Raw genomic sequence first — 27,150 nt, 5'->3', positions numbered from 1 at the left:
CTGTGTCTCTGCCTCTCTCTCTCTCACTGTGTGCCTATCATAAAAAAAAAAAAAAAAAAAAAAGAATGAAGTAACCTCCAAGCAAGTTTTCCATTCCAAGAAGAATGCTAAGTTTGTATCATTATTTTGAAAACTAGTTAATCAAGAATATTTACATTAAAAAGTCCTGAAGTACCGTATTGTGAAAAATACAGTAAAAAAACAATCCTGTATTTTCCAAAACAATAGTGAGGAGAGGAGCATTATTTGACATTCTTTTTTTCAAATCTCTTTAATGTAATACAAGGCAGCTGGATCTTCTTACCTGCTTCAGTGTAATTTAAAACGTTCTTAGAAATAAAATTTCAGACGCAAGTGGTGAATTCCATGAGTCTGAAACATTTAAGGAAAAAAAATACCAGTTTTTCAGAAAATATTTCATAAAATAAGATGGGAGGGAATACTTCCTAGGTCATTTTCAGAGGCTTAAATAATCCTAATCCCAAAACTGACAAGGACATTACAAGGAAAGAAAATTACAGAACAATGATGCAAGAACATAGAAATGAAAGTATTAAGATAGCAAATCCAATCCAGCAATACTTTAGAAAGGATAATATATCATGACCAAGTGGAGCTTATTCAAGGAATGAAAAGTTGGTTTAATATTTCAAAATCAATCAATGTAATTAGCCTAATTAACACAGTAAAGGAGAAAAACAGCTTGATGCAGAAAATGCATTTAAATAAAAATAATACACTTTTTATTGATAGAAATGGACAAGTTGACTCTAAAATTTTATTTTTTTAATTTTTATTTATTTATGATAGTCACACGAGAGAGAGAGAGAGAGAGAGAGAGAGGCAGAGACACAGGCAGAGGGAGAAGCAGGCTCCATGCACCGGGAGCCCGACGCGGGACTCGATTCAGGGTCTCCAGGATCACGCCCTGGGCCAAAGGCAGGCGCTAAACCGCTGCACCACCCAGGGATCCCTCACTCTAAAATTTTAACAGGAAGCAAAGGACTAGGAAAGTTGGGATCATTTGGAAGAAATATAAAGTTGAAAAAGTCATGTGAAAAAGTTGGTGTAAGGAGGGTTTACTACTAAACCCTCTAAGTTGTAAAGCAACTTAGATTGGTGGTAGGAGACTGAAAACTTCCCCTGACAAACCTGATTTCTAATGCTGTGTGTAAGAATTAGAATTTCACCATTGCCTGGACATCTTGGAGCCTCACAGGGCCCCAGACACCTAACTGGATTACCTTGCTCTTGCCAATATGCCCACCGCCCAACAGGAAATGCTCTAATCCAGGTAGTTTCCCTCTCACCTGGGCCAGCGTCCCATCCTCACCCTACCAGCCCATGAATTATTCACAGAAGCCAATCACATTCTCCAGTGAAAACAGGGAATATCTCACCCTCTTGCTGCTACAAAGCCTGCCTCCCATTGCTCCTACTGGTTTTCTCTGCTCCTGAGTGCAACCCATGTGTGCTGTGGTGTGTGGTGTCCTTCCCTGCATTGGGATATGTGACTAATAAACCTCTGGCCAGTCATCAAGACCAGTGTCGGGTGCCATGTGTTTAGCTGTCTTATATTATGTAGGGTGGAGGATCCCACCCTCAACAATGGGATAAATAGGAGGTGATCTGAACAGTATTTGCTACAAAAGTTATTAATTAGAGAAGCCATAGAATTTACTTCAGAGAAACACTTTTGTCTTATATTTTCAAGGAAAAAGATCCTTTTTGTAATTTTTGCAAAAATAATTCAACAATTACAAAACAGGTAGGTTCTCTCTATGGTACATTTTATGACTATTACATTGCCCTAATTTACCTTTTTTAAAAAGAGAAATTTGTATACAATGCAGAATGTTGACATATTATAGTTGATTATCTACCCTCAAGTTCAGGACATTTATTCTGTAAAGGGCTAGAGAATATTTTAGGTTTCACAGGCTTTTATGGACTGAGTTGTGTTCCCTCCAAATACATATGTTGAAGACTGCTACGGTCTACAAAAATTCATGTTGAAATCCTGACCTCAAAAGTAATGGTTCTAGGAAGTGGGGGGCTTTAGGAGGTGATTAGGTCATGAAGGTAAAGCCCTCATGAATAGGGTTAGTACCCTTATAAAAGAGAGCCCAGAGAGATTCCTCACCTTTCTCAACATATGAGGGCACAACAAAAAGATGGCCATCTATGAACGTGGAAGTGGGCTCTCACCAAACACTGAATCTTCCAACTTTTCAGCCTCCAGAGCTTAAACTTTTCAGCCTCCAGAGCTGTTAGAAATAAATTTCTGTTGTTTATAAGCCACCCAGTATACATTGTATCTGTTACAGCAACGTGAAAAACTTAAAACAAATCCCTGAACCTCAATGTGACTATTTAAAGACAGGGCCTTTAAAGAGGTGAGTATAGTCAAATGAGGTCATAAAGATGGAGCCCTAATCCAAAAGGACTGGTGTCCTTAGAAGAAGAGGAAGAGACACCAGGGATAATAAGTGCACAGAAGAAAGGGCACATAAGGACACAGCAAGAAGACAGCCATCTCCAAGCCAAGGAAAGGAGACTCAGAAGAAAACAAACATGCCAACACCTGATCTTGGACATAAGCCTCCGAAACTGTGAGATAATACATTTCTATTGTTTACATAAACACATAGATGTGACTGTGCCAATAAAATTTTATTTATAACAAAGGTGCAGGTTGGATTTAGCCCATGATCTACAGTATTTAAAGCTCTGTATATGTAGAATGAGGCCTCCTTATATATAACATCATTTATAGATTCAACACATTATTCCTACAACTTTTCTAGAAATTCAGCATGATATATAAGAAGATTTAACTTTCATGTGAAACTTTGTGGTTTTAAAGATGTTATTTATAAGGTTCTCCTCAGTATTTTTCCTTTAACTTATAGTAAGAGATGGGATGCCTGGGTGGCTCAGTGGTTGAGTGTCTACCTTCAGCTTGGGTCCTGATCCTGGGCCTGGGGGTCAAGTCCCACATTGGGCTCCCTGAAAGGAGCTCGCTTCTCCCTCTGCCTGTGTCTCTGCTTCTCTCTCTGTGTCTCTCATGAATAAATAAATAAAATATATTTTTTAAACTTATAGTAAGAGGTCATATTACATTAAAACATTTCACACATTTTCCACTTTCTTAGTTTTCTTTATGATGAACATATTAGTATTCTAGCATTTGTGGCATGGTAGAAGTGAAATATTTTCCACAGTTATATTTATAGGAGTTCTCTCTTTTATTAATTTATTCATGTTGAGGAATGCCTGTGCTTATGCTGAAAATTTTCCCACATTAAATACATTTGTTGAATTTCTCTCCAGTCAGAATTTCTTTGTGACTGGCACATAATAAAGGTTTATTTCTCTTGTGAATCCTTTGATGTTGAACAAGGTATGCATTTACAGTGAAGGCCTTTCCACATTCCTCACATTGATAGGGTTTTTCTCCAGTATGCATCCTCTGATGTTGAATCAGATACACACTCTGACCAAAAGTCTTCCCACACTCGTTACACTTGTAGGGTTTCCCTTCAGTATGAATTCTCTGATGTTGATTAAGGTGTGTACTTCTGCTGAAAGATTTGTCACATTTTTTGCACTTGTAAGGTTTCTCTCCAGTATGAATTCTCTGGTGTTGAGTAAGGTGTGTGTTCCATCGGAAAGCTTTCCCACATTCATTACATTCAAAGGGTTTTTCTCCAGTATGGATCCTCTTATGTTGAATAAGGGATGACCTATGACTATAGGCTTTGCCACATTCAGTACATTTATAGGGTTTCTCTCCAGTATGTGTTCTCAGATGTAAAGTAAGCTGAATGCTCTGGGTAAAGGCTTTCCCACATTCTTTACATTCAAAGGGTTTTTCTCCAGTATGAATCCTCTTGTGCTGCATTAGGGATGAGCTATGACTATAGGTCTTACCACATTCAGTACATTCATAAGGTTTCTCTCCAGAATGAGTTCTTAGATGCAGAGTAAGTTGAATGCTCTGAATAAAGGCTTTGCCACACTGATTGCATTCATAGGGTTTCTCCCCAGTATGAGTTTTCTGATGCAGAGTTAGATGTGAACTTTGGCTAAAGGTCTTCCCACACTGATTACATTCATAAGGTTTCTCTCCTGTATGAATCCTCTGATGCTGTGTGAGGCATGTACTTTGGCTGAAGGCCTTCCCACATTCACTACACTCATAGCGTTTTTCTCCAGTATGAGTTCTCTGATGTAGAATAAGGGACGAGTCCCAGCTGAAGGACTTCCCACATACATTACACTCATATGGTCGCTCTCCTGTGTGACATCTTTCATGTTGTATAAGGTGTGTACCCCTGCTAAAAGATTTGTCACAATTTCTGCATTTGAAGGGCTTTTCTCTAGCACCAAATTTCTGGTATCTAATAAGGTATGAGTTAACTCCAGTATGTGTACTCTGGTGTTGAGTGAGATCCAGACCACAGCTAAAGTCTTTCCCACATTGATCACATTTGTATAGCTTTTCACATGTGTAGATTCTCTGATGATTACTTAGATTTAGGTTATGTGAAAAGCTGCTGCCATAACTGTCATCTTTATACTTTGTTTTCCCTGAAGGAATTGTGCTTTGAGTAACAAAGTCTGACTGCTGTCCACACTCAAATCCAGCATCTTCAAGAATGTTCTCCTGAGTCAGGATTTTCTTACGGGTAAATGCCATCTGCCCTGGATGGCTCTCTAAACAACTAAGAGATTCTAGGACTTCTCTGGTGGAGTAACAGATTCCATTCCTTTTACCTTTGTTGATTACCATGCCCTGGGAAAATTCTTCAGAAATTAGTTGCTTCAAATTTGACTTTGCAGTTCTAGATCTGGTCTCTTGGTCTGAAAGAAATAAAAGTGGAAGATATTTGACCTTTTAGAGAAATACAAAGTGTGAGCTAGTCAAAGCTACATATAATATGTTACTATTGTTTTTATTCTCTGATTCCCCAAACAGAGGTATGGTGCTTTGACTGATTTCAAATGTCACGTAAGCGAAGAGCCACTGTGGACGGGAGCAAGGAAGACGTGAACAGGGACATGCAAGTGGTTATAGGGGTGATGGTAAGTGACACCTGAGGTAAGTTACAAGTGAGGACTGCCTTTCTAGAATCACTGAAGGGTGAAAACAGGGACCTAAGAATGGACAAGAGGGCAGTAATGAGGGGAATCACTAGAATAAGGATAGCAGAAGAGAAACAGATCATAATATAACCCACTATGTGCCTAGGTCACTATGAAATGTCACCACTAATATCTCAGCCTCCAACCTCTTCTCTTGCCCATTTTTTTAATAAATTTATTTTTTATTGGTGTTCAATTTGCCAAGATATAGAATAATACCCAGTGCTCATCCCATCAAGTGCCCCCTGCAGTGCCCGTCACCCAGTCACCCCCACCCACCTCCCTTTGCACTCGCTTCCCAGAGTTAGGAGTCTCTCATGTTCTGTCTCCCTTTCTGATATTTCCCACTCATTTTTTCTCCTTTCCCCTTTATTCCCTTTCACTATTTTTTATATTCCCCAAATGAATGAGATCATATAATGTTTGTCCTTCTCCGACTGACTTATTTCACTCAGCATAATACCCTCCAGTTCCATCCACGTCGAAGCAAATGGTGGGTATTTGTCGTTTCTAATAGCTGAGTAACATTCCATTGTATACATAAACCACATCTTCTTTATCCATTCATCTTTCGATGGACACCGAGGCTCCTTCCACAGTTTGGCTATTGTGGACATTGCTGCTATAAACATTGGGGTGCAAGTGTCCCGGCATTTCATTGCATCTGTATCTTTGGGGTAAATCCCCAGCAGTTCTTGCCCATTTTGTAAGCTGCCACAGTTAACTTCTCAGCAATGCCAAATCACCAGGTCTGTAAGGATGGTCCCATTCTCCTACTATCAGAGGCAACCCATGGTCACTATTGAATTAAGTTGGGGTCAGAGTTAGCAAGTGGGATAAAGGACTCAGGCGGAATCCAACACAGTGAGGGGGTGTGAGAAGACAAGAAACAGAGGAGTTGACTGATGTGGAGAGTGATCATGGGAAGTCCTGCTGAGGCTGAATGCAGCAGGAAGCAGAAAACCACAGTGTGGATTCCAGCAGGTGGTGGATGTGTTTACCAGGCCATTCCTAGTAGATTTACCTAATATTCAAGGTAGATTAAGAGGAAAGGAATGGTGATCGAACAGATGGCAAGAAAGAGGAGGGAGGTGAAAGTGGCATCACCGGCCACTGAGGGGCTTCTCTAGAGAGGACAGAACCCCTGGCAGGATGGGGGAGGAGGTACATCTGAGAGAAGGGAAGAAGGAAGCCAGTGCAACTGGGAAGGGTCCCAGGCAGGCAGTACACTCCCTGCAGGGCCCGGACTTGTGCAGGAGAGGAACGGGAGAGGCAGGATGTGGCTTCCGTGCAGGGATTATTCTCCAGGTAGCCCTAATTTATCTTGGGATTTCTCCTGCACTTCTAGAAACTACTGGCTTCCTGAACAGCCTTCTGCATGAGCTCCTGGGCCCCCTTCCCATCTCTTCACCTGGAGAGGGGTCTCTAGGGATGTCCCTCCACACCATCCATGGTGATCTGCCTTGCTCCAGCTGGGAGATCACATCAGGCTTGAAATCCTGGCACCCTGCTCAGGGAAGACAAGAGGTACAAGTGTTGAGCCAGTGACAAGCATATGCCCAGGACCCTGCTGCTATTTCCCTGTCTTCAGGGAATGATGGATGACCCCAGAGTGGGGGTAGGGGCAGCCTTAGCCTCCTGCTCCCTGCCACACAGAGAACAAGCAGTGGAAACACCCTAAGCCTATGTCCTCTGAACATCAAAATATGGTCCTGTGGCTCAGAGGCCTCAGGGTCTTGGGATTCATGGTTTGGACAGAGAAGAGAGAGCAGAATCCTCATTCACCAACTCATATTGGCAGGGTAGGTGTGCACAGGCCTTCAAGCATTGTTAGTGGACTGTGCCTCTCAGACTCTAAAACCCCTTTCCAGTCTCTATTGCATCTTTTAAAATCTCACATATTTTCATTATAATCTATTTTATCTGTGTTTATTTAATAAAAAAAATGATCACTTACCAAGTTCAATTACTTAACATCTCCCCTCTTCGCAGCAGTTAAGCAGACAACCTGAGCAGAAGGCACTTGTGTCCCCCAACCCTCCCAGGGTGCTGCCTCGTGTTCCTCCCCAGGCCAGTGCTCAGGATGGGCCCAGGGCCACTCTTACCCAGGGAGGCCAGGCTCCTGTAGTTCTCCAGCATGACTTCTCGGTACAGTGCCTTCTGAGTAGTGCCCAGGTGCTCCCACTCTTCCTGAGTGAATTCTACAGCCACATCCTGGAATGTCACTGGGTCCTGAGACGTTACAAGAGGCAGTGTTTGGCAGTGGACATACCATGCACAGTGCATCACAGGGTGCAGCATCCCAACAGGCAGGGGAAAGTATATACCAAGAAATTATTGGCTTATAGCATGCTGAACACAAGACATTAGTACATCTGGTTCAAACAGGAACAGGACAGCAACACTGAGTCTGCTACTCTAATATTCTCCTGGAAGTTCTAGTTTGTGCAGTAAAAAATTCTAGATGACTGATGACAGCTATAGACAGTTGAGCGAATCTCTGGAATGTGAAGTCAAGAGCAAAGAAGCAAGCTGTAGTTAAATCCACGGAATATGTATTTATTCAGGGTTAGAGATCGAAATTATACTCTTCCCCTCAAGCCATCTGTTGAACCTCCAAACCACAATGTGACTGTATTTATAGATAGAGCCTTTAAAGAGACAGTTCAGGTTAAATGAGGTCATAAGGGTGAGGCCTTAATCTGATGGGTCCTTGTAAGAAGAAGAGGAGACACGAGTGCATGCACACAGAGGAAAAGCCATGTAAGGACACAGAGAGAAGTGGCCCTCTACAAGCCAGGAGGAGAGCTTTCACCATAAACCCTGATGGCACCTTGATCTTGGACCTTCAGCCTCCAGAACTGTGAGAGAATGAATTTCTGTTGTTTAAGCCATGATTAACAGAGTTCAAACATTGTGCATTTGAATGGTCTAGTGTTTGGGATATATGTGGTAAGACCATAAAGAGCAAGAAGATTCCTACAGATTCCAGGGTAGAGATGATATTTGAAGGAGGGGGAGAGGGATGTTGTTTTTAAGATGAAGAGATAGATAAAGAGGAAGTATGTCTCTTAAATTACTTGGAATAGGACAAAAGAGTAACTGGAAGGAAGGCTGGCTGGGGCAGAGCAGACAGGGGAACTAGGTGCTGGGATGTGCAGAATGATGCTGAAGGACAGCTTGTTTGTGGCACTGTCTCCACTGTGTACGTCTTCACTCTTATTCTTTTTTTAAAAAAGATTTTATTTATTTATTCATAGAGACACAGAGAGAGAGGCAGAGACACAGGCAGAGGGAGAAGCAGACTCCATGCAGGGAGCCTGACGTGGGACTCGATCCTAGGTCTCCAGGATCAGACCCCAGGCTGCAGTCGGCGCTAAACCGCTGCGCCACCAGGGCTGCCCTTCACTCTTATTCTTCCACCCACATGCAGCACACTGTCCTAGCCCTTCCTGTTTAGTGTCCTCCCCATCTTTCTCCTCCTTAAATGATTGGGGTCCACAGTCCTTCATCCTACACCCTGTCAGATCCCTCTCCTCCCCTCTTTGGGATCCCCCTAGGCTTATCCACTCCTGGGATCTCAGGACCACTCTTTGCCTCCAACTTCCAATGTTGGTTTTTCAGGTCTGAATACCCAAGTTGTCAGAACAGAGTGAGAGGGAAAGAGGAAGTCAAGGGCAAAGCTGGGTCATCACTGGAGGATATGCCCTCCCCCCATAGAGTTGGAGACCCCATGGACAGAACTCCTCAGGTAAGGGTAGGTTCATCACCACAGCTGGAGACCCCATGGGCAGTGGGGACTCTTCTCCATGAGACAGAGATTCTACAAGTGGTGGTGCCCACCTTGCCATGAATGGAGCCTCCTCACCAAAGAAGATCCACTGATGTCACCCATGGGCCAGGGCAGCAGAGGCCAGGGGGCCAGACCAGGTTTGAGGGTTGAGTCACATTATAGCAGGGCATCCTCACCAAAGCCGTGAGAGGACAAAGCCTGAGAGATCCGACCAAGGTAGCAGCTACCTCAGAGCTCCAGTCACTGAAGCAGACACCCATGCAATCCCAGAACACAAGGGGGCAAAGGGACAAAAGCACCCTGTTCACCAGCTGAGAGCCTGTCCCCCCAAGCTAGTCAGAGAATGCCTAAGTAAACACCATATTCTCCTTTGTCTGGTTTAATTTGTCCAACAATTACAAGCTGCAATGCTATCACGGTAATGAGAAATGAACTCAACTAAATACTGAAGGCTTTGAATTTTTGCAGCTAATCAACTTGAGAATTTTTTAAAGATATTTTTAATTTATAATAAAATTTTATAACCTGATTATGCAAAAGTAAAAAGCTAAAAGTGCCTATTAATAGTTTTAAATGATTTTCATTAATGAGTCATGAAAGGATGAATATGCAACATAACTGTTTTTAAAAAACCACCTGTTCTTCAAACAAAATCTCTACCCATGTGGGCAGCAGACTTTGAGAGTTAAAAAATCCATTTAAAGATTTAAATGGAGACAGTGACGTTTGGTTTGGTTGTAAATTGATTTTTTGCTTCTGGTTAAATATGTAAGACACATATGAGAAATTGTCTTGTTCATGATAATTCCTTCTGGAAATTCAGTATCTAAAAACATCTTTAAAAAGACATTTTTAGGGATACCTGGGTGGCGCAGCTGTTTAGCGCCTGCCTTTGGCCCAGGGCGCGATCCTGGAGACCTGGGATCGAATCCCACGTCGAGCTCCCGGTGCATGGAGCCTGCTTCTCCCTCTGCCTATGTCTCTGCCTCTCTCTCTCTCTCTCTCTCTCTCTATCATAAATAAATAAAAATTTAAAAAAGACATTTTTAAAGGGGTCTCTCCTTTACCCATGTATTTGAAGAATAAATTCTTCAGGCAAGATCACAGAGGGAGACCAACATTGTATATTTGTGTGTTGATTTTTCATTAAGAAAAAAATGTAATGAAAGAACAGAAACTTTCAGTAATTGAGTACTATAATGAAAAATATTTTGTTGAGCATACATTTTTCTAAATATTTGACTATAGGCTCATCAGGAGAATATTAATAATGACTGCCAGGAATAAGACCTACTAAATGTGAAAAAATTGATTTTGGGGGGCTATTGTTTGGTTTTGTTTTTAATAAAAGAAGCCAAATGAGGGAAACTTGCCCAATTGGGCATTGGTCCAAAACCATGATGATTAAAACAACATTATATTCATGAAACCAGGCAGCCTAGATGGCCTGGAAATGGGTGCTGATTTAGATGCATACATGGCCGTTTTAGGCAACAAGGAAAACAGATCATTCAAAAATGGTACTAGACAACTGGTTAATCATCTGGAAAAAATAAAAAGAAGATACTCACCGTATACCTTTTTTTTTTTTTTTTTGAGAGAGAGAGAGAGAGTGCAAGCCGGGGTGGGGGAGGGGGAGATGGAGAAGGAAAGAGAGAATCTTAAGCTGAGCATGGAGCCTGACGTGGGGCTTGATCTCACAACCCTAAGCTTAGATCATGAACCCCCCAAGCTTCATGATCTAAGCTAAAATCAAGAGTTGGATACCTAACTGAGCTACCCAGACACCCCTTCAAGCCATTCTTAAGGCCAAAATATATTAGTTTTTTTTAATGTTTTTATTTATTTATTAATGAGAGGCAAAGAGAGAGGGAGAGAAGCAGAGACACAGGCAGAGGGAGAAGCAGGCTCCATGCATGGAGTCCGATATGGGATTCGATCCTGGGATTCCAGGATCATGCCCTGGGCCGAAGGCAGGCGCTAAACTGCTGAGCCACCCAGGGATCCCAATATATTAGATTTTTAAAATTTTTTTTTAATTTTTTTTTAAATTTTTATTTATTTATGATAGTCACAGAGAGAGAGAGAGAGAGGCAGAGACACAGGCAGAGGGAGAAGTAGGCTCTATGCACCGGGAGCCCGATGTGAGATTCGATCCCGGGTCTCCAGGATCGCGCCCCGGGCCAAAGGCAGGCCCAAACCGCTGCGCCACCCAGGGATCCCTCAATATATTAGTTTTTAAAGCTACAATAGGGGATCCCTGGGTGGCGCAGCGGTTTGGCGCCTGCCTTTGGCCCGATCCTGGAGACACGGGATCGAATCCCACATCGGGCTCCCGGTGCATGGAGCCTGCTTCTCCCTCTGCCTGTGTCTCTGCCTCTCTCTCTCTCTCTCTGTGACTATCATAAAAAAATAAATAATTAATTAAAGCTACAATAGTCACAATAGTTTCAGCCTTTTGAAAAGAGTAACCTTGGAGGAGGCTGACACCAAGGTCAGGATCCATTCTAAAACCAGAGGCATACTTGAAAACAAAACTATACAACCTAAAAAAAAAGTTGAATTTTCCCAACTGGGAAAAAGAATTTGCAGTATCTATTATTTTCAAAGGATTGATATTACTATGTAAAAAGTTCTTATAAATTCATAAGAATAAAAAAATTAAAATGGACATAAAATATGAGTGATTCACAGAAGAAATTCAAATGGCTAATAAATATATGAAAAGTTATGGGCGCTTGGATGGCTCAGTTGGTTAAGTGTCCAACTCTTGATTTTGACTCAGCTCAGATCTAGAATCAAGCCCTGTGTTAGGCTTCATACTCAGTGGGGAGCCTGCTTAAGGATTCTCTCTCTCCCTTTTCCCCCTCCCTGCTTGCATGCTGTCTCTCTAAAATAAATAAATAAATAAATAAATAAATAAATAAATAAATAAATTTTAAAAAGAAAAATATATAAAAAGATGTTCAACTATACTAAAGAAAATCTGAAGTGGAAATTAAAGGAGTTACTTTTTCCCTTTACCTGTTAAATTGGCAAAGATTAAAAAGTTTGCTAGAATTCAGTTTCTAGTAATTGACTGATTGAGTATCCAAAAGTGATCTTCCATCTGAGAACAAATAAAAATCCTGGATAAAATGTCTTTCAGGAAAAAAAACTATAAAATTTTACTGAAACATAAGAAGACCGATTACTAAAATGGCATATATTCTTTGTAAATATATGATAAAATTAACCAAAATGCAAAATGACATTTTTTACTTTGCTAAAAAAAGACACAAAAATTCATCTGTAAGAAAACTCAGGCCAAAAGAACTTTACAAAGCTAAAATTATAAAATTACCTTTGCTTCTGTTCAAAAACCACTTTCATTTAAAAACAAATAACAGGTTGAACAGATAGTCCCCAAACTGGTTCTTGTATATTCAGGAGTATATTACAAGGACTATAACATTACTAAGTGGTATTAATCCCAAGATGTAAGGGTGGCTCAACATACAAAAAACAAACAACATATCACACCATATTAATGGAATGAAGGAAGAAAATAACATGAGATCTTAACTGAATCAGAGAAAGGATGTAAGAAAATCTATCACCCTTTCATGGTGAAAACACAACTAGGAATAGAAGGGAATTTCCTCAACATGGTAAAGGTCATATGTGAAAAATCAACAGCTAACATTATACTTAATAGTAAAAAAAAAAAATAGTAAAAGTCTGAAAGGTTTATCCTCTAAGATGAGGAATAAGACAAGAATGCCACTCTTGCCATTTCTATTCGGCATACTACTGCACATTCTAGAGAAAGCAATTAGGCAAGAAAAAGAAATGTATCCAAATTGGAAAGGAAGAACTAAAAGCTTTGCAGATGACATGATCTGATATGTAGAAACCTCTAATGATTTCATTTAAAAAGTCACCATAGTTTTAGGATATAAAATTAACACAGAAAAATTTGTTCTATTTCAGATGCAGGAAAAAACATGTGATAAAATTCAACATCTGTTTATCATAAAAACTCTCAACAAAGTGGGTATAGAGGGAACATCACATTTAATGTCGAAAAGCTAAGAGCCTTTCCTCTAAGATCTGGAACAAGACAAGGATGCCCATTCGTATCACTTTATTCAACACAGTACTAGAAGTCCTAGCCAGAAAAACTGGGCAAGAAAAAGAAATAAAACGTATCCAAATTGGAAAGGAAGGAATAAAACTGTTACTATTTGCAAATGCATGATACTATATATAGAAAACCCTAAGGATGCCTTCAAAAAACTGTTAGAAATAATAAATTCAGTTAAGCATGATCAGCACAAAAAAAGTCTCTTGTGTTTTTATACAATAATAATAAACTATCAGTAAGAGAAATTAAGATAATAATCCCATGTACAATCACATCAAAAAGAATAAAATAGCTAGGAATAAATTTAACCAAGGAGGTGAAAGATGTGTGTATTGAAAACTATAAGACAGGGATCCCTGGGTGGCGCAGCGGTTTAGCGCCTGCCTTTGGCCCAGGGCGTGATCCTGGAGACCCGGGATCGAATCCCACGTCGGGCTCCCGGTGCATGGAGCCTGCATCTCCCTCTGCCTGTGTCTCTGCCTCTCTTTCTCTCTCTCTCTCTGTGACTATCATAAATTAAAAAAAATTAAAAAAAAAGAAAACTATGAGACACTAAGAAATTAAAGAAGACACAAATAAATGGAAAGATATTTTGTGCTCATAGACTGTAAGAATATAATTTAATTTAATATTGCTAAAATGGCCATACCACCCAAAGCAATATACAGATTCCATGCAATTCCTATCAAAATTTCAACGTGAAAATTCTATTTTCACAGAAATAGAACAATCCTAAAATTTCTATGACACCATAAAATACCCCAAATAGCCAAAGCAATGTTGAGAAAGAATAGGTTAGAGGCACTGTGCTCCTTGATTTCAAACTATATTACAAAAACAAAACAAACAAAAAAGCTACAGTAATTAAAACAGTATGGTATTGGCATAAAAACAGACAAATAGATCAGTGGAACTGAATATAAGCATAAATAAACCTATGCATATATGGTCAATAAATTTATGACAAAGGTACCAAGAAAATACAATGGGAGAAAGGACAGTCTGTAATAAATGGTGCTGAGAAAACTGGATAGCCACACACAAAAGAATGAAATTGAACCACCATCTTACTTCATAACACAAAAGTTAACTAAAAAAGTATCAAAGACTTGAATTAACACCTGAAACCCTAATACTCCTAGAAGAAAACATTTGAATCTGACACCAAAAGCAAAAATCACAAAAGCAAAAATAAACAGGTGGGGCTACATCAAAGTAAAGAAATTCTGTATAGCAAAGGAAAGCATCAACAAAATGAAAATGCAACCTACAGAATGAGAGAAAATATTTGCAAATATATATTTGATAAGGGACTAATATCCAAAATATATAAAGAACTCATTCAATTCAATAGTAAAAAAAAAAAAAAAACAAATAATCAGATTAAAATATGGGTAGAAAATCTGAGTAGACATTTTTCCAAAACCATATAGATGAAAAAAAAAAAAAACCATATAGATGGACAACAGTTACATGAAAAGATGCTCTATATAACTAATCATCAGGAAAATGCAAATCAAGACCACAAGGATCTATCATCTCACACATGTTAGAATGGCTATTATAAAAAAAAAACTAGAAATAACAAGTGTGGTGGAGGATGTGGAGAAAAGGGAACCCTTGTGCACTGTTAATGGGAATGTAAATAGGTGCAGCCATTGTGGAAAACAGTATGAAGGTTTCTCAAAAAGTTAAAAGTAGAACTACCATAGGATACAGTGATTCCACTTCTGGGTAGTTATCCAAATAAAACAAAAGCATTAGCTCAAAAAGGTATCTATACCCCTGTGTCCACTGCATCATTATCTACAACAGCCAATATACATAAGCAATCTAAATGTCCATCAATAGATGAATGGATAAAGATGTAGTGCATATATTCAACAGAATATTCCTCAGCCATAAAAAAATCCACACAATGCCATTCATGACAGCATGGATGGATCTGGAGGGAATTATGGTAGGCGAAATAAGTTAGGCAAAAACAAATACCAAATTATCTGTTTTATATGTGGAAAATAAATTAAAAAAAAAACCAAGCTTATAGATACAAAGAACAAATCAGCAGTTGCCAGAGGTGGGTGGGGAGGGGTGGGAGAAATGGATGAACTGTTCATTTTAGGTTTTAGTTTAAATAACTGAGCTTTCTTTTTAAAAATTTTTTTTATTTGAGAAAGAGAGAGCATGTGTGTGTGCATATGAGTGTGGGTGGGGGTAGGGGCAGAGGGAGAGGAAGAGAATCTCAAGCAGTCTCGCCACTGAGCCTGGAGCCAGGTCAATCCCAGGACCCTGAGATCACAACCTGAGCCAAAATCAAGAGTTGGCCGCTTAGCCAATTGAGCCACCCAAGTGCCCCTAACTAAATTAACTTTCTTTCCTTTTTTTTAATAAGTTAACTTTCTAAAAAAGAAAAAATAGTTGTATCTTAACATACCATGAATGAAAAATATGCAAAAGAAATTAAGAAAAATGATTCCAGGGATGCCTGGGTGGCTCAGCAGTTGAGCATCTGCCTTTGGCTCAGGGCATGATCCTGGAGTTCTGGGATCGAGTTCCAAATTGGGCTTCCTGCATGGAGCCTGCTTCTCCATCTGCCTATGTCTCTGCCTTCTCTCTGTGTCTCTCATGAATAAATAAATAAAATATTTTAAAAAAAGAAAAGTCATTCCATTTACAATAACATCAAAGAATCACTTAGGAATAAATTTAACCAAAGGGGTATAAGACTGGTACACTGAAAACTGCAAAATACTGCTGAAAGAAATTAAAGAAGACCAAAAGAAACTGAAAGACATCTTGTTCTCATGGATTGGAAGATTTAATATCACTAAGATGTGTATATCACCGAAAGTAATAAAAGATTCAATGCAATCCCTCTCAAAATCCCAATGATGTTTTTGAAAAAATGGAAAAACCTCTCCTAAAATGCATACAGAATCGCAAGAAGACCAGAATAACTAAAACAACCTTGAAAAAGAACAAGAGCACCCAGGTGGCTCAGTGGTTGAGCACCTGCCTTTGGGTCAGGTTGTAATCCCAGAGTTCTGGGATTGAGTCCCACATCAAGCTCCCCCCACAGGGAGCCTGCCTCTCCCTCTCCCTATGTCTCTGCCTCACTCTGTGTCTCTCATGAATAAATAAATAAAATCTCTTAAAAAAAGAAAAAGTTGGAGGACTCACATTTCCTGATTTTGAAAAGTATTGCACAACGGGAGAGATCAAAACAGTGTGGTACCAGTATAAGGACAGACATTTAAACTAATGGAATGGCACTGACGGCCCAGAAATAAACTCTCACCTTTATGGCCAATTGATTTTTCACAAAGGTGCCAGTACTGTTCAATGGGGAAAGACCAATCTTTTCAATAGGTAGTGCAGGAAAAACTGGATATCCATGTGCAAAAGAATGAAGACAGACCCTTACCTTACGCTATATAAATATTAACATAAAGTGAACGAAAGACATAAATTTAAGAGCTAAAACGATAAAGTTCAGAAGAAAACATAAAGGCCAATCTTCATGACTATGGATTTGGCAATGGTTTCTTAAGTACTATATTGGAAGCACAGGCAATAAGATTAAAAAATAAATAAATTGGACTTCACCAAAATTTGAAAGTTTTGTGTATCAAAGAATACTATCAGGAGAGCAAAAAGGCAATCCACAGAATGGGAGAAAATATTTGCAAATCCTATATGTAGTAAGTACTTAATATCTACAATATGTAAAGAACATGTACAAATCAACAACCACCAAAAAAAATCCCAACTTAAAAATCGACAGGGGCCCCTGAGTGGCTCAGTCAGTTAAGCATCTGACTCTTGATTTCAGCTCAGGTCATGATCTCAGGGTCCTCAGTGTGGAGTCTGCTTGCGATTCTCTCTCTCCTTCTCCCTATGCCCCTCCTCCACTCATACACACTCTCTCTCTAAAACAAATAATAAAATCTTTAAAAATAAAAATGGGCAAAAGACTTAAATAGACATTTCTCCAAAGAATATATATATGTATATATAGTATGTATAGTATGTATATGGCCAATAATACACAAAAAGATGCTCAACATCATTTGTTGTTAGGGAAATGCATATCAAAACCACAATGAAATTTTACTTCACATCTGCCAGGATGGTTATAATAAAAGCAACAAAAAATACCAAGTGTTGGTGACACACGGAGAAACTGAAACATTTATGCACAGTTGGTAAGAATGTATAATGGTACAGTTGCTGTGGAAGTTTGGTGCTTTCTAAAAAGGTTAAACATAGAATTACCATATGCCCCAGCAATTCTACTCTTAGGTATATGCCTCAAAGAATGGGAAACAGGGATTCAGACAGATATCTGTACACCAACATTCACAACACCATAATTCACAATAGCTAACAAGTAGAAACGGTTCAAGTGTCCATTAACAGATGACTGGATAAACAGATGGAGTATATGCATACAATGAAATATTATTCCACCATAAAAAGGAGTTAAATTCTGATATAAACTACAACATATATATTAATAGTGAGGAAATATTTCTTAGTGTATTCATTTTTATAAATATTTTATTTGTTTGTTTAGAGTGAGTGAGGGGCAGGGGAAAGGGAGAGAGAATCTCAAGCTGACTCCATACTAAGCACAGAGCCCAACGCAGGGCTTGATCCCATGACCCTGAGAACATGACCTGAGCCAAAACCAAGAGTCAGATGCTCAATAGACTGAGCCACCCAGGCATGTCTATTTCTTAGTTCATATAGGTTCTGTTTGGCTTGATGATAACTGGTTGGTGGTGATAATTGGCAACAAGTGTACAATACTGTGAATATAATTAATTCACATTGGAGTGCATGCTAAAAAATGGTTAAAATGGTAAATTTTATGTTATATATATCTTACCACACTAGAAGAAATCAAAGTGATAACCTGTGTGTGTAGCATCTACCACTTGGGTAAAAAGGAAATGGATGAAGGATACAAATTCAAATGACTGCATATGTATAAATAAATTATCTCTAAAAGGATACAAATGAGGTTGTCTGGAGAGGAAAACTGAAGGGCTGGGGGCAAAAGTAGGAGACTTGCATTTCTCTGTTCACCCTTTGGTATGTTTGAATTCTCAATTATGTACACATATTACTTATCCAAAAATTTAATTACTCAAAAAATTCACAGAACTGGGTTTTAAATAAACATTACAACCCCAATGAATAAACATGCAAAAGTCAGAGCAGTCAATTCCTGAAAGAATAAACACACCCTCCCCAACTCCTACCTGCAAAGAAAGCAAAGTCCTCAGCATTACTTGTGTCTTGGCCATGTCCTCTTCTCTAGGAAGAGCTGGAGAGAGAGAGAGAGAGAGAGAGACCGAGAAGAGAAGAGAGAGAGAACACGCATGAGTGCCTCCTCCTGTAGGGCTCAGAGCTGTCTAGAGAGGACTGCTTACCTCTCCCCCAACTCCCAACAGGGGCACAAGGGACACGACCCGTACATACCCTATATAGGTATAGCTCTATACTGTGAAGAAAGAATGTGGTTTTTCCCTTGTGTTTCTTGCCTTTTCTGACCTCTATGAGGCATTGACAGTGTGGAGCACTTCTCTCTCAGGACTGGCTCCTCTCATAAAGAAAATTCCAAGCCCAGGTGGTTTTCAATGATGAATGACTGATATCAAACATTTAAAGGCAAAATACACAAACTCTCAGAAAATTGAAAAATAAAAAGGGAATGCTTCCTAACTCCTTTTAGAGGCCAACACAACCTTGTTATCCAAACTTGACAAATAATTATAAGACAATTAAAGACCAATATCAGAAAAACAGATACAAAAATCCTTACCACATATCAGCAAATCAAAAGTATATGCATGAAAAAAAAAAAGTATATGCATGTATGAGTGTGCATGTGTGGGTGTATGTGTGTGTATATTTTCCAGCAGAGTTTAACCTAGGAAAAAAAAAGTTGGTTTAACATTAGGAATTTTATGTAATTAATCACATTAAGATCATATATTTTTTAAAGATTTTATTTTTATTTATTCATGAGAATACACAGAGAGGAGAGAGAGAGAGGCAGAGACACAGGCAGAGGGAGAAGCAGGCTCCATGCAGGGAGCCCGATGTGGGACTCGATCCCAGGTCTCCAGGATCAGGCCCTGGGCTGAAGGTGGCGCTAAACCGCTGAGCCACCCAGGCTGCCCACATTAAGATCATATTAAGAGAATGAAGGGAAAAATCAAAATATCTTAATAGATGCAAAAATTCATTAGATAAAATTTTACACTAGTTCATGATTAAAATGTTCAGCAAACCAGTAATGAACTTACTCCATTGATAAATGGCATCTACAAATAGTACCTATAATTCACATCATAATAAATAATGACACATTCAATGCTTTTACCCTAATATTGGGAACTAGGCAAGGATGTCTGTTCTCATCATTTTTATTTTACATTGTACTTGAAATCCTTGTCAGTGAAATAAAACATGAAAAAAGAAATAAAACCACAGATAGTAAGAGAGAAGAAAAACTGTATTTGCAGTCAGCATGATTTTCTCCATAGAAAAACCTAAGAAATCCACAATACAACTTTAAAAATTAATAAATAAGCAAGGTCATAGCATGTGAGAGTCTTCCTATTTCTTACTAACCTTAATACTCCAATCCCAGGCCATAGTAAAAAAATTTTTTTTTGTAAAAATTTTTTATACTACACTTTTCCTGTTCATATTACTATGCAGTTTCTATCTCCTGGTTGGATACTTACGGATATGACTGTCAGGGGAAAAGACTACTCTTAACCTCTACTTCACTACATACAAAAAATTAATTTGAATTATATTGTAGATAAAAACAGAAAAGCTAAAACTATATTGTCTCCAGAAGAAAATATAGGAGGAAATCATTGTTACCTAATGGTAGGCAAAGAATTCTTAACTAGGACAAAAAAATTACTAACTATTAAAGTTGATAAATTGGACATCGCCAAAATTAAAAAAATGCTCCATAAAAGACATCATTGGGGCTCCCTGGGTGGCTCAACGGTTTAGCGCCTGTCTTTGGCCCAGGGTGTGATCCTGGAGTCCCAGGATCGAGTCCTGCATCGGGCTCCCTGCACGGAGCCTGCTTCTCCCTCTGCCTGTGTCTCTGCCTCTCTCTCTCTCTCTGTGTCTCTCATGAATAAATGGATAAAATCTTTTTTAAAAAGATATCATTAAGATAATAAAAAGGCAAGCATGTAGGGAAGGGTTAACTCTATGTCTGCTCATGCCCTATACATTCCTCAGAAAGGCATGTTTTCAGAACTGGCCCCTGGATAGCTCCTGGGCACTGAGCTCCTAGAATGTTCTGTTGGATAAGAAGAGTGTTTTTGCAAGCCTAAGGCCTTGAGCCATCATTTGCCAGATTGTCCAGATAGCTTACACTAACACTGTGATTCATAGTGAACACCTACTTCCCATCTAAGGGTCTGGATCTTTAGTAACTGAGGTCAGCCATGCAGCGCCATATGCCTACATGGCTGACCTCCAATATAAACACTGGATACCCAAACTTGGGTAAGTTTCCATGGTTGCTGATACTTCGCACATGTCACACTTCACTCCTGGGGAAATTAGATACATCCCTTGCCACTCCACTGGGAGAGGACATGTGGAAGGTTGTGCATAGTTTCTTCTAGACTTTGCCTCATGCACATTTTCCTTGTGCTGATTTTACTGTGCATTCTTTTGGTGTGATAGACACTAACCACGAGACTTTTGAGTCCTTTGAAAGCCCTTCTAGTGAAACATCAAGCCTGAGAGTGGCCCTGGGGGTCCTTTAGACAGCGAACCACAGATGGCAAGAAAATATTCACTATACATATGGTAATGCAGACATAACACATATATAAATACAAATATAACAATACATAACATATACATGATGACACATACATATACACAAATATACACATATATGATAAAGGTCTTATATCTAGAATATAGACTGAGTTCTTATAGATCAAAAACAAGAGATCAACCAATCCAACCAAAAATGGGCAAGGGACTTAGGCCTTCATAAAATGAGAGGAAGCTATCAGCCATCATTAGCTCTCAGGAAAATCCAGATGAAAGATATCGTGAGTCAGCACCATACCATTAGAAGGGCTAAGATTAAAAAGACTGACAATACTAAGTGTTGACAAAGACCTGGAGCAAACATAACTCCTGCACATTGTTAGCAGGAATGTAAAGTGAATCGGCCACTTTAGAAGTTTCAGAGTTTTGTTTTGTTTTGTTTTGTTTTTTACAAAGTTAAACATATGCCTGTCCTATGAGCCAGTAGCTATTCCAGTTTTCTAGGTGTTTGCCCAAGAGAAATAAAATATATGTCCACAGAAAGGCTTGTATGCAAATAACCTCAGCAGCTTTACTCATAGAGGCTAAAAACTAGAAGCTACTCAAATGCCCACTGACAAGTGAACAAATATATAAATCGTGGTATGTTCATATAAGGAGTAACACAGAGAAATAAAAATTAATGAGCTAATACACATGTACTATGGAAGAATCTGAGAGACATTTAGTTCAATGAAAACATTTAAAAAGCCAGATGAAAAATGGTACATATAATATGCCTGAATTTCATGAACTTTGCTTTTCTTTTTTCTTTCCTTTCTCTCTCTCTCTTTTTAAAAGATTTTATTTATTTATTCATGAGAGACACACACAGAGAAGCAGAGACACGGGCAGAGGGAGAAGCAGGCTCCATGCAGGGAGCCTGATGCGGACTCGATTCTGGGACTCAGGAATCACACCTTGAGCCGAAGGCAGACACTTAACCACTGAGCCACCCAGGGATCCCCTTTCTCTCTCTCTTTTTAATTGAAGAATAGTTGACACACAATCCATGAAGTTCTAAAGCAAGTTCTATGACAACAGAAATCAGCCCGGTAGTTGCTTGAGGTGAGGAACACTAGGAATTGAATAGAAAGAGGCATAAAGGAACTTCCTGGGAGGTTAAAAATATTCCCTGTCTTAAATTGGGTGGTAGATGAACAGATTTATACACCACATTCCATGCCACCCCATTTTATTGTATCTAAGTTATATGACAAAAAGTTGATTAAAAAGAAACTAGCGGGATCCCTGGGTGGCGCAGTGGTTTGGCGCCTGCCTTTGGCCCAGGGCGCGATCCTGGAGACCCGGGATCGAATCCCACGTTGGGCTCCCGGTGAATGGAGCCTGCTTCTCCCTCTGCCTGTGTCTCTGCCTCTCTCTCTCTCTCTCTCTCTCCGTGTGGCTATCATAAATAAATAAATAAATAAATAAATAAATAAATAAATAAATAAATAAATAAAAATTAAAAGAAACTAGCTCCATGGGGAGCCTGGGTAGCTCAGTGGGTTAAGCATCTGACTCTTGGTTTTGGCTCAGGTCATGATCTCAGGATCGTGGGCTCAAGCACCGAGGCAAGCTCTGCACTCAGTGTGGAGTCTGCTTGAGATTGCTGTTGCCTCTGCCTGTGGGCCTACTGTATGCCAGGCCCAGACCTCTGCCTCTGCCCCTACCCCCATTCATGCTTTCTCTTTCTTTCTAAAATAAATAAATCTTTTTTTTTAAGCGACAAGACAAACCACATAGGTACATGGGTATCTGGAGGAAAAGCATTCCTGGCAGAGGGACTGTTAAGTGAAAGCATGCCTAGTGAGTTCCAGATACAGAAAAGAGGCCGCTGTGGCCAGAACAGAGTGAGGGAGGGAGTGACAGATGAGCTTGGAACTCAGAACTGGAGACCAGAAGGCACAGGACCTCCCAGGCCATGGTGAGGCTCATTCTGGAACAGGATCATCTGGTTGCTAAGGGCAGAACCAGTAGAAGCAAGGAGACCAGGGAGGGGTTACGCCAACAATTCAGGGAGAGAAGGTGTCCAAGGGAGAAGCTGAGAAGGGGCAGAGTCTGGACACGTTGTGAAGAAAGAGTTTGTGATAGTGTTTGTGAATGAATCGAATATGGGATGTAACAACAACAACAAAAAAAGGCAGAGTCAAGAAGTAAAGGTTTTTGGAATGATAGGCTGGAAGTAGGGAACGATCGTTTGTTAAGATGGGAAAGAGTGCAGGGGGAAGAGGAGGTCTGTGCAGAGAGCAGCAATCAGTCCTTTTAGACTTGATAAGTTCCGGGGGGCATTAGACATCCAAATGGACAAGCCAAGTGGGCAGTCAGGTAGTGAGCCTGAAGCTGCGAGCAGGAATCTAAGCAGAAGACATAAATTTGAGCATCAGCAGCACATGGGTGCCAGTGAAAACCACAAGGCTCGATAAGGTTTCTTCAAAGTGAGTGTAGTTAGAGAAGATGGGAGGCTTCTCATGATCCAGCCCTGAGGCCCTCCAGTCTTGGGGAGAGAGGTCTCTCATCTCAGGGGGAGATGAGGGTCCAGCAGTGGAGACCAAGGCATTCCCGGAGAGGCGGGAGGCAGGAGGAAAACCAGGAGGGGTGCTGTCCCACAGCCAAGGCAAGACAGTGCTGATGGACGGATCAAGCAACATAGAATTCTCTGGTGCAATAGACATGGCCAACATGCACATGAGAAAATGCTCCACATCACTTGCCATCAGGGAAATACAAATCAAAACCACAATGAGATACCACCTCACACCAGTGAGAATGGGGAAAATTAACAAGGCAGGAAACAACAAATGTTGGAGAGGATGCGGAGAAAAGGGAACCCTCATACACTGTTGGTGGGAATGGGAACTGGTGCAGCCACTCTGGAAAACTGTGTGGAGGTTCCTCAAAGAGTTAAAAATAGACCTGCCCTACGACCCAGCAATTGCACTGCTGGGGATTGACCCCAAAGATTCAGATGCAATGAAACGCCGGGACACCTGCACCCCGATGTTTCTAGCAGCAATGTCCACAATAGCCAAACTGTGGAAGGAGCCTCGGTGTCCATCAAAAGATGAATGGATAAAGAAGATGTGGTCTATGTATACAATGGAATATTCCTCATCCATTAGAAATGACAAATACCCACCATTTGCTTCAACGTGGATGGACCTGGAGGGTATTATGCTGAGTGAAGTAAGACAATCGGAGGAGGACAAACAGTGTATGTTCTCATTCATCTGGGGAATATAAATAATAGTGAAAGGGAATATAAGGGAAGGGAGAAGAAATGTGTGGGAAATATCAGAAAGGGAGACAGAACATAAAGACTCCTAACTCTGGGAAACAAACTAGGGGTGGTGGAAGGGGAGGAGGGCGGGGGGTGGAGGTGAATGGGTGACGGGCACTGAGGGGGATACTTGATGGGATGAGCACTGGGTGTTATTCTGTATGTTGGTAAATTGAACACCAATAAAAATTATTTTATTAAAAAAGAAAAAAAAGAATTATCTGGTGCATTTGACAAGGAGAGTTGTGGTACTCTTGTAGAAGCCTGCTTGGAGCAGCTTCAGGATAGACCCGGAGGAGAGTAGTTAGGCACGGCAGACATAAACAACCTTTCCGAGGAGTTCAAAGGCAAAAAGGAGGAATAGGATGGTTGCTGGAAAGTGGGACGAGGTCTTATTAATAGGGAGAAATAATACTTTCAAATTGTTAGCTATCAATCTGACGTCTGAGGTCATTTTAGATCTTTGCTTGGTATTGTTCCTATGTGAATATTCCAGGGGACTTACCAATTTGAAAGTATTATATTACATAATCATCGAGATAATTAGCATACTATGACTGGGAGAGCCCACAAGAATGTTTGCTAAAAAGTTAAGAGGAGCTCTCTCTAGGACTTGGCGGGTTACTGCATATTGTGCTTGTTTGGCTTTCCCAACACTTCCCCTGCACCTATGCATTGCTTGTACTGGATAATTCTTTACAAAAAAGCAGAGATAGTCTCAGTATGACTCATGAGACCACCTCCCCATGACCCATGTAGTTACCCAGACTTTGTCACTGTCTTTGGATATGCACATGCTATTCCCTCTACCTGTGGGTCCCCTACGGCCAGGCCCAGAGCCAGCCACTCCTTCCACTGGTCATTCAGGACCACAGTCCTGAGGGCAGGCCCCCAGCACAGTGCCCCCCACACAAGTGCTCAGGGAATGGATGGATGGATATGTGGTGTCCTGTTATCCAGGCTTGGGACCATTGCTCCAAATACCTGGAAGAACTCTGACCCTGAGCTCCTGACTCAAGCCTCCGGGCAGAAGGAAGAGAAACCCCAAGGCAGGGGTTTTAGGAATAAGCTTTTCAGAGATGATCTTCCTGCACCAGGGGAGCCCATCAGAACCCCAACTCAAGAAAGGAGGCCCATCAGGGCATGTAAAGGGCCAGGTGACTCAGTGTTCTGTGGACTCCCCGAGTATTTTCAACTTTTGATCACACTATTGATCACCCTAAAAAATTCTTTAAATTTTTTTAGAATTGTGGTAAAGATACACATAACCAAAAAAATTCACCATTTTAACCATTGCTAAGTATATTCAGTACTGCTAAGTATATTCACATTGTTGTGCAACCCATCTTCTGAACTTTCTCATCTTGCAAAATTGAAACTCTGCATCCCTTAAACAACAGTTTCCCACACCCCCTCCTCCCAGCCCCGACAACCACCATTCCACTTTCTATGAATTTGACTACTTTAGGGACCTAATAGAAGTGGAATCATACAGTGTCTCTTATTTTGAGGCAGGGCTTATTTCAGTTAGCATAATGTCTTCGAGCTTCATCCATGTTGTACCATGTGTCCAAACTTCCTTTTTTAAGGCTGAATGCCATATTGCATTGTACGGATAGACCCGTTTGTTTATCCATCCGTTTGTGGTTAGATACTTGGGTTGCTTCCACCTCCTGGCTATTGCGACTGCTCCTGCTATAAACGTGGTCTGCAAATAATCTCTTTTCAGATCCTGCTTTCAATTCTTTGGGATATATACCCAGAGATTACATGGTGGTTCTAGTTTTCATTTCTTAAGTAAAAGTTAAAGAATTTCCATACTGCTCTCCACAGTGGCTGCAGCATTTTACATTCTCACCAAGGGCAAAGGTTCCAACTTCTCCACATCCACACTAACGCGTTATGTTTTGTTTTGTTTTTTTTTTTGTTTGTTTGTTTTTGTTTTTGTTTGTTTGGTAATAGCGGTCCTAATGCGTGTGTGATCTTTAAAATTGTTTGATGGTGAAACACAAATCCAGGGCGTGCAGGAACCTCACCCGGAACGGACAGTAATAAGAGACCATACACGGAATTCTGGACACAGGTCACAACGTGAATACTAACGGTGTCGCGGGAAATAGCCCCTGCCCTTACCTATTTCTCTTATCTCTCCCTCCTTCATCTTCCTACACCACCACCACCACCACCACCCCCAGCTAAACGCGCTTCTAGCTTTTACAGTAATATTGTCCTTGCTTAACTTGACAGTTTTATCACACCTCCGCTCCCTTAAACCATAGTTCACATTTTGCCAGTGTTTGACCTTGGTATACACGTAAGCATTTTGCGTTACTCCTTTGCTTAACTTTGGGCAGGGGAGACTCATCAGCATTCATACAGCTCTCATCTCTGGGTTTTCCGTACGGAATGTCACAGCAGGAAAATTCACCTTCGTCTCTTCCAGTACCCATCCACAGTCAGAGATGACGCTGTACCTGTCTCCCGGGGCTTCGGGGCAGGGGTCTCCATCTGCACCTTCGGGGCAGGGGTCTCCAGGCGCCCTCGGCAGCGTTCCCCCGGCCGTGCGCGGCTCTGCAGCCTCCCGGGCCCCAGGCCAGGCCCAGGGGCGCGGGTCCTGCTGCTGGGGCTCAGGGGCAGCCTGCAGGGGGACCCCGGGGGAGGCCCTCGCACTCCCCGCTGCGCGGCCACGGTCACGGTCACGCCCGCGGAGCCCCTTGCGCCCCCACCAAGGTCGGGGGCTGCGCTCACGCCCCATCACGTGCTCCCCACACACTCAGGCTGGCCTCGGGCTCAGCGGCCTGGAACCCGCGGGCGCGGAGCGCGGCCTCGGAGACAGATCCCGGGGCTCACCGCCCTGCCACAAGAGCCCAACCACCCTACAAACGAGCAGCCCGAAGACCGCTGTGTGAAAGTGCGCCTGCGCAGACCGGG

The 27,150-nt window shown here is 40.9% G+C and overlaps 1 protein-coding gene across 2 annotated transcripts; it reads right to left on the bottom strand.

Annotated features, from left to right (window-relative positions):
* Positions 1-776: 776 nt before the first annotated feature.
* LOC118349922 (zinc finger protein ZFP2-like) lies at positions 777-27,117 on the bottom strand. 2 transcript variants are annotated; one of them, XM_025474890.3, is made up of 5 exons: positions 26,648-27,117; positions 18,335-18,399; positions 7,254-7,380; positions 6,560-6,655; positions 777-4,866 (listed from the first exon to the last, which is right to left on the bottom strand). In XM_025474890.3, the coding sequence occupies exons 1-5, from the start codon at positions 26,667-26,669 to the stop codon at positions 3,305-3,307; spliced, it is 1,872 nt and encodes a 623-aa protein (XP_025330675.1). In that variant the 5' UTR covers positions 26,670-27,117; the 3' UTR covers positions 777-3,304. The 2 variants fall into 2 exon arrangements, with proteins under 2 accessions (XP_025330675.1, XP_035562516.1); XM_035706623.2 differs by having other exon boundaries at positions 26,694-27,117.
* Between the last annotated feature and the right edge of the window lie 33 nt (positions 27,118-27,150).

The sequence above is a fragment of the Canis lupus genome, chromosome 26 (genome assembly GCF_003254725.2).
Source record: "Canis lupus dingo isolate Sandy chromosome 26, ASM325472v2, whole genome shotgun sequence".
NCBI lineage: Eukaryota > Metazoa > Chordata > Mammalia > Carnivora > Canidae > Canis > Canis lupus.
Note: the sequence above shows the minus strand (reverse complement) of the source record. Positions and strands in the feature narration are given on the sequence as shown.

Bases quoted from the DNA above. Each gene is read 5' to 3' on its own strand.
- LOC118349922 (XM_035706623.2), bottom strand. From the start codon at position 26,727: ATGGAGACCCCTGCCCCGAAGCCCCGGGAGACAG. The intron at 7,381-18,334 runs GTAGGAGTTGGG...GTAACGTCTCAG, and splicing joins GGACTTTGCTTTCTTTGCAG to GACCCAGTGACATTCCAGGA. The intron at 4,867-6,559 runs GTGAAGAGATGG...TATTTCTTTCAG, and splicing joins CCCTAGAGACCCCTCTCCAG to ACCAAGAGACCAGATCTAGA.